An 8,023-nucleotide genomic window follows, 5' to 3' on the forward strand; every position below is an offset into this window, starting at 1 on the left:
GGCCTCATGGTCTTGCCTTGGTCTGTCTTGAATGGTCAATAAAATATTTACTTTTCTTACTGGTCTTTAAATTCAAGCTGAGTCCCTTTGTACTGAGATAAAAAATATCCCTCAGAGCTGCTGGGCAGGTGACAAGAAATGCACAAGTATCTGTCCCCTGGGAGACTCGGGGGCCCTCTCCCGCCTCCCTGCATGGCCCTGCTCCCGGCCTGGGCTTGATGTCCGTCCCCTGCACCCTCACCGCTCAGGGAGGCTGCTTTCTCTGTTTGCTGGCGGTCACCCGCTGAGGACACCTGATCTGCAGGTTCTGGGAAACCTTCCCTGTGAAGACATGGCTCTCAGACCTGTCACCTGCTCACTTTCTCCATTGTGACCACATGACCTGTCATACCTTTCCCTCTGTGGTTCTTTGTTTGGTGTGATAATGAGTAAGCATCTATGTTTGGAGGTATAAAATTATAAATCCAACCCCCATGAAAACCACCAAACTCTTAACAAATGAACTGTATCAGGGCTAATGAGGATTAGGACACTAAAGGGAAGGAGCAGTTTTAGGTCAGAAATTAAGAAGTAAGCTCTGAAAAGAGATGAGATTTGCTTTTATGGTAATGTTGAGGAAAATCACAAAACTAGACAAAAATATATTTATCAAATATATATGTGTGTGTGTGTGAGTGTGTAAGTGTAGGCAAATGTAACTTAACATTTGTGAGTACATAAAACATAGAGTTTAGACTTGTATTCTTATTTATTAATGTTGTATTGTTTATCTGTAGTACAACTGTAAATGTACCTTTGCCCACCCCTGTGTATATGCATTTCCAGGTTGAGTTCAAGCGTAAATGAGAACACACTGAATCTATCAACAACAAAAGACCTGTCTTCTCGGACAGCATCATGTTCTCATGGCAAATACAAAGATAAAGACCCAAGACATGTGCAGTGAGGATGGGGAGCTGACAGGAGCCCTAACAACACCCCTAGCAACTAAATCAATCCACTGTCAAGGCTCACCAAGTAGAGTATCACCAGGTAGGAACCAACAGGGTTCTTCGCAGAATCTTAATCCAAGATCTTGTTATAAGGTGTTCACTTACCAGTAGTGAACCCAGGGGCAAGACAGAAGTAAACTCAAAGCTCAAACAATCCTGTGATATCTGGTAACCTTGCACATTTTTGTGCTGTCTGGATATCATTAGTGACCTTTAAAAATGAATGTCTCAACACAAAGCTACACTGAGGGGATCTATTGATCCTACTGCCTTGGGTAGTGGCATCAGAATGACCCAATTTCACAAACCAGAGCCCTTCCAGGAGAGCTGGTTGGTTTGAAATGGGGATAATTGTTCTGAGACCAGTAGGGGGCGCTGGTGGACTTCACCTGAGGCTCAGGGTTCTGGGCCAAGTAGGCTAGGAAAGTTCTGTACTGGCTCTTGCACACTTGGGCAGGCAGTGTCCTCACTGTAGTGTGACTTCCCTGCACCTGTTGACTGAGAAAGGCGCATGAGCAGTTGGCTCTGACTCACATACTTACCTCATATCTCAGCCCCCTCCCCTCATAGATTCAATTGTCCAGGCCTGATTTTCACCTCAAAATAGATTAAAAAATCACACAACACTTCAATTTTTTATTAAATACCTAATTGAACTGAAAATGGAATAAAATACATATTGATATTAAATGTTAAAATATGTTTTGAAAACTTCATTTGGATATCATCCAAAGAAGCAAGTAGTACAATATTAAAATATAATATGAATATTATATTATTACATTATTTAATTATCACCACTTAAAGGAGTCTTGATTGTATTCATTAATTTGATATGAAGTGACTTTTGCAATCTGTGTATTTTTACCAATTATGGAGGGGTAGTATATTATATTTTAATAAATATAAATAATCTTTATAATACAGCTCCAGTCCCCGATAGTAGGGAACGCCTGCCCACTGAGCAGATCTGAATAGTCTCATCACTGAGGACTATGTACACCTGGGAGTCAGCACCTGAGAATGTGCTCCACACAGTGTCATTGGGCATTACAACTTTAAACAAGAGATGCCACTAGTCTCATTAGAATGGTAACCCTCAATACACGGATGACAGCAAATGCTACCCAGGATGTGGGCAGCAGGAACTCTAACTCATGCTGCTGGGAGTGCAAAATAGCATGGCCGTTTTTGAAGGCCCTATGTCAGTTTCTTATAAAGCTAAACACACTTTTACCTGATACAATATAGACATCACATTGCTGGGTGTTTACTTATATCAGTTACTTATGTTCAAACAAGTATGGGCACAAAAAATTGTAGCCCCTTTTTTTGCATTTGTTATACCTTAAAAAGCAACTGCTATGACCCTCAACAGGGTCACAGAAAACGCTTGTTCATTTATGCAATGAAATATGATTGGAAATATAAAGAATAACTTTTAAGGCCACAGAAAAACACAGGAACCTAACACACATATTCTTAAGTGAAATGAGCCAATTTGAGAACACTGTAACTGTAAAGGGGGCTCTATTAGGGCCAGGATTGGGGCAGGAGCCCTGAGTCCCAGCTGTCACCCACGGTCACCATGCCTCCTACATTCACTGGAGAGCACACACTTTCCCTTAGTCTTCAGCTGTGGGTTCTCTCCCTGACTCTTGCAGGTTTCCTGTGTCATCCTTGGGCTTGGCCCTCCCCCTCCCCTAGTTCAGCAGGAGTCTAGCTCTGTATGTAAGAGGAGCCTAAGGAAAAGGAAGATTGCACAGCCTCCAGAAAGAGGAAGATTTGCATAGACTCCCCCCTCTGTGTCAGGGGGACATATAAGAAGAGTAAAGGCTCAGGCCTGGCTGTGGGTCAGGAAGCAGAGTCTGGGGCGTCTGCACCATGGATTGGGCTCCACTCCTCCTCGCCCTCCTGGCTCACTGTACAGGTGGAGCCTGAGGGAATTCTGGGAGGGCACCTGTTTGTCACCTGGGAGGATGACCTGTCCCCCCTCCCTGGGAAAGGGGTCTGTTCTGTCCTCCCTGATCTCTGTGTTGCTCCCTCCTTGCAGGGTCCTGGGCCCAGTTTGTGCTGACACAGCCCCACTCTGTGTCGGGGTCTCCTGGACAGAAGGTCACCATCTCCTGCACCCACAGCAGCGGCAGCATTGGAAGCAGGTATGTTTACTGGTACCAGCAGCGCCCGGGCAGTGCCCTCACCACTGTTATATACAATGATAACAAGAGACCTTCTGGGGTTCCGGATCGGTTTTCCGGGTCCATCGACAGCTCCACCAACGCCGCCTCCCTGATCATCTCTGGGCTGCAGCCCGAGGACGAGGCCGACTACTACTGTCAGTCTTATGATTATGATAGCAGCGGCAGCAGCTACTATCACACAGTGCTCCAGACTCATGGGGAAGTGAGACCAAAACTCCCCAGAGCCTCCCGGTCCTGGGTCTGCCCTCACCGTCTGCACCACAGAGAGGAGTTCCTTTCTGTCTCCTGCTGGAAAGTTTGTGTTGACATTGTCGGTTTCTGTGTCCTTCTGTATTTTTTTCCAGATTTCCCCCATGTGTTGATTATTGTCTATTTCCGTTGTAATCACTTCATGGAGGTGATTTAGTTCAAAACAGGGTTTCTGAGCCTCTGCATGTCTGAAAATGGAGATCGGGTCATTGCCTGTGTAGAGGGGTCTTCTGTACACATCGGACATAGAAATATCCTTTAGGCTCCATGACTACATTGCTAGTAGTTCCCTGTTCTCTAAGTAATGACCCTCAAAAACACCTTCAGACATTTCCAATGTCCCCTGACATTTGGTTCTCATCATCCCAGTATGAGAACCACTGGGTTAAAGGACATGCTCTCAGCTATTGGGACACGTTTTACTTTCAGTCCTGTTTAGGCCATTCAGCTGGACAGAGACTAGATGTGTCATCTCTCTGTCTTTCCGTGTTCCCGTCTGTTAGACAGGACAGTTACACACACTCACATGAGGTCAGAGAGCCTGTGGCCCAGTCACATGGAATCTCCTGTTAACCAGAGAACAGAGTACAATTTTTGGCCAGACTATGGGTGCCGTTAATATATTGAAATTTTAAACAATGCACATGAAATTCTAGCATATCTATCTTCATATATTATCTTTTGGTGTGTTTATTTTTTTAAGGGTTTTCTTAAAATGTATTTATCAATTTTAGAGAGAAGATGGAAGAAAGACAGAGAAACAGAAACATTTATCTTTTCCTGTGTGTGCCCTGACCCGGGATCAAACACACAAATTTTGCATAATGGGACGACACTCTAAGCACCTGAGCTATCCAGTCAGGGCTGGAGAATTTTTCAAGCATGAGACACAGGATGAAGAAACTCATGATAGCTCTTGTATTCTTGGTGTCTATATTTTTCTATGGGTCTGAAAAGAACAGGCTGCTGTTTAAATTTACCCTCTTCTCCCACTTCTGTGAAGGTCAAAGATACACTTAGGCACTAAGAAACATAATGCAAATCCCTCCTCTTTGGAAGTGTTCCCTAGGCTACACATTGTGAAGAAACTTCATAGCCTCATTCATCATACAGGGATCTTCAGTAAGTTTAAATCAAACCACAGCTGTAATATGATGTCTGATATGAACACACCCAGAGACATTTCCACAGATTTCATGAGATGGTGTTTCTCTGGAGCAAATGCACTTTTTAAAAGTTCAGAGGACACAACACACAGAATTTAAAACAGTGCATAGTCCTGAGGTCACCCCTCCTGGGACTCTTTTAACTTCTCCATAATATATGTGTATAGATACCCACTATATAGACATTAACATAGCAAGTCAATGATATACTTTAAAAATTGATTTACTGTAATAATTAACAAAACAAGCCACATGTTTTTCTTTGGGATTGTCTGTCTCTCTAATCTGGAAGTTCTATGTGATGTAGATGACAGAGAAGGGTTATATTTTGGAGGAGGGAACGCTGGTCACGGACAAACAGGAAGGAGCTGGAGAGGGAGGGAAGCCTTCATAGAACGGCTGCTCCCGGGAAGGGGGAGAGAAGGATGGGTAGGAAGAGCCTCAGAGCATAGCGCAGGTCTGGGGAAGTCTCAGGTGGACAGGGGAGACTGAAAGTCTCCTGCATGTGGGGTGCCCATGAAGACCCTGCCTATAGCAGGAAAGGCTGGGCTTTAGGCACCTGCTGTGCCAACCATGCCTGGAGCAGCCTCAAGGCTGTGAGACTACAGGGCACCTCTGCTCCCCAATCAGAGTCTCCTTGAAGTCAGTCTGGGTGGTGCACTTCCAGGGCTGCCTGGATGGCCTGTGTTGCTGCATTTCACTCCCAGGACAGGGGCAGGGCCCTCCTCCTCTCTGCCTTCTCCTCTAATTTGTCCCTACATCCATAAAGACACTGTCCTCCCTGCACTAGCTGCAGACTTGGAGGGAAGGCTCTGTAAGACACCCACTGTCTTACCTGTTGACTCATCTGGGAGATGCCAGGAATCCATCAGCCTGGGCAACCCTTCGGAGCCATCTGCGCCCCTGTCTGTGGCCAGATCCTCCTGCTCCAGAGATCCAGGCTCTGCCCTGACCCCTCCCATGTCGCAAGCCTGACTCATGTGAGACATTCCTTACTTATCGGTTTAAAGGATGACTTTATGAATGAATGAATGCATGAATGACACATTCAAAGTCCCCTAGCAATTGATGACTTCTTATACCGTTAGTCTTCCAACAGAGGAGGACACCAGTCTCTGCAGCACTGATTGTCTCTGTATCTTCCTAACACATCTCTACTTTCAGAGCCTGGCCTCAATGTGACAAATGGACCACAAACCCGACAAACAGCCCTCGCATCTGCCCTTCCACCCAACAGCACCGGTGTCGGTGGGGCATCCCCGCCTCTCTCAGGGATACTATTCATCTACTGACACTCTGGACCATTTCTCTCCCTTCCCCAGCCTGGGATTTAATCGGTCACCTCCCTATGTTCTAACCATGGCATGAGCTATTCCAGCCCTTCCCAGTTTTCTCTGCTGTCATTTTCATCGAGATGTCCCAGGATGTCCCCTTGCAAAATCGTAGAACGATCTACAGACCTAAATCTTTAATTTGAAGCACTGGCGACAGGCACAGCCAGATTAATAATGTCCCTGCACACAAGACAAAGTCTCAGGATGGCCGCAGTGGTCCCTCTGGATGTCCAGGCCACGCTCAGTCCCTGCTCTGCAGAACCCTCATGGGTGTGCAGTCTCCTCTCCCCTCTGCCCCGGAAGGGTGGACATTCCTCACCTTCTATGTCCTCTTCTGTGAGGATCCCTTTCCCTGAATAAGCTTCTGTTCACACTCAGCTCCCAGAGAAAGGCCTCCCCTCTGAGCTCCCACCATGGGGACTCATTGTTTTTGTTTGTTTGTCTGTTTGTATGTTTGCTTTCTGCTCCCCTCGCTGTGTTCCTTAGCTCCACGGAAGTCCTCAGGCTCTCCTTGGTCAGGATTCACCTGTGCCAGAATCAATGACAGTCACACCAGGACCGTAGCTATAAGATTCTGAAACACAAAGTCAGCAAAGAAAATTTTAGTTGCTCTTGGTAAATACTCGAGGATCCTAAAAAAGTAATTTACTGAGGTTTTACTTGGTCCACAGTCACAACAGTATAAACAGATTATGAATAATAATACACTTAGCTGTCTCACTAAGTAACATCAGCAGGTCACAAAATAATTTTTAAAAGTTACACACATAACTCTCACACAAACAGGGCAGAAACATGTTTCAAAAAGTTTGTTCAACTCATATTTTACCTTGGAGTTCACTAATATGCTAAATACTTTTAGGGAATATTTTTAAAACATACTATTTTTATTATACTAAGATATAGCCAATGATGCAAATTGCGTGTGTTGGAAATAAGATGATTAATGTTGCAAAGGGTAATGAAATGATAAGCTTTGGATTTATCTTCTCTTGTGATCAATATCGGCAAATCACCACGGTTCCTCTTATACAGAACATTCAAAGAAGGACATCGAGATTTTGGACGTTCTCTTAGAGTTGCCATCTGATCTGTCCTAATGGGACTCTGTTGTCCCTCTGTCCACCTTGTCACCCTCTCCTCACATCTCACCCCCCGACACATGGCTGCTACCACTCTTCCCTTCCAGGAGCCTCAACCAGCCAGCAAGCTCAGTGACCTGACAAACCAAAGCGCACCTTCTGGGATCGTGAAGCTCTTCCCCTGTGAGTCTGCATTTGAAAATTCTAATTTCATTTCTCCTGGCCGTCCACATCTCCTGGGTCATGTGATCCATCTCTGTCTTCCCTGTTCCTATTCCTGTGGATCTCTCTACATCTTCACCCAGACCCACAGGATCTTCACGTCATGCCCATGTCCCCTCAGCTCTCATGTTGTGTCTGATTCCTGCTCCTGCACGACCCCACCCACATTCACCCCTTTGCAGCCCCCTGAGGGAAGCAGCGAGCTCTCTGGTGTCCCTGAATCCAGTGTAGAAGGTGAAAGAGAGGCCCACATACACCTCCCTCCCTCAGCATCAGCACCGTGAGGCTGAGGTGAAGCTGTCTAGCATGGTCTGGAATTCACTGCCAACCGCCATGCGGGCACGAGGCACCACAACGTGAGATGCTGTGTGAGGACGCAGGCTCCATGAGAATTTGAGGCACAAAGCTGACCTGCACTCTCACAGTACCTGTTCCTTCAGATGTGATGTTCAGGAGATGGTAGTTAGTCAACAGAAGATGTGACTTGTGGTCTGAGTCCAGTACATCCCTCTATGGGGCCTCAGGGGTAGGTGACAGTCCACTGTTGTTGGGACAATGCAGAACTGCCCCATGGAAGAGAGTGAAGTGGGTCCATAAATGACACAACCCCACTCGTTGCCATGGGGACTCCCTTCAATTGGTGAGCTGAACCCAGAGCACTGACTGTGTCCTCTCTCTTCTGATACCCCATTGAAGTTTTCCAACAATCCAAGGTTTAGCCTGGGTTGTGGGACATCAGAAGCAGGGACTCTGCAGTGTGTGCCTGTGTCACTCCCC

General features: G+C 46.0%; 2 gene segments (V, D, J or C); one reads left to right on the forward strand and one right to left on the reverse strand.

Annotated features, from left to right (window-relative positions):
• The first annotated feature begins 2,834 nt into the window (after positions 1 to 2,834).
• On the forward strand, positions 2,835 to 7,436 carry LOC136387100 (immunoglobulin lambda variable 6-57-like). The segment is given in 5 exon segments: positions 2,835 to 2,922; positions 3,046 to 3,151; positions 3,263 to 3,395; positions 7,132 to 7,207; positions 7,429 to 7,436. Coding segments are annotated over 5 exon segments (369 nt in total).
• Positions 7,437 to 7,518: 82 nt separating this feature from the next.
• The window catches only part of LOC136387101 (immunoglobulin lambda variable 1-40-like), a 1,300-nt gene continuing 795 nt past the window's right edge, over positions 7,519 to 8,023 (reverse strand). The window contains 1 exon segment of the V gene segment in view: positions 7,519 to 7,610. Within this exon segment, the coding sequence occupies positions 7,519 to 7,610 (92 nt within the window).

Source organism: Saccopteryx leptura, unplaced genomic scaffold (assembly GCF_036850995.1).
Source record: "Saccopteryx leptura isolate mSacLep1 unplaced genomic scaffold, mSacLep1_pri_phased_curated manual_scaffold_77, whole genome shotgun sequence".
NCBI classification, from domain to species: domain Eukaryota; kingdom Metazoa; phylum Chordata; class Mammalia; order Chiroptera; family Emballonuridae; genus Saccopteryx; species Saccopteryx leptura.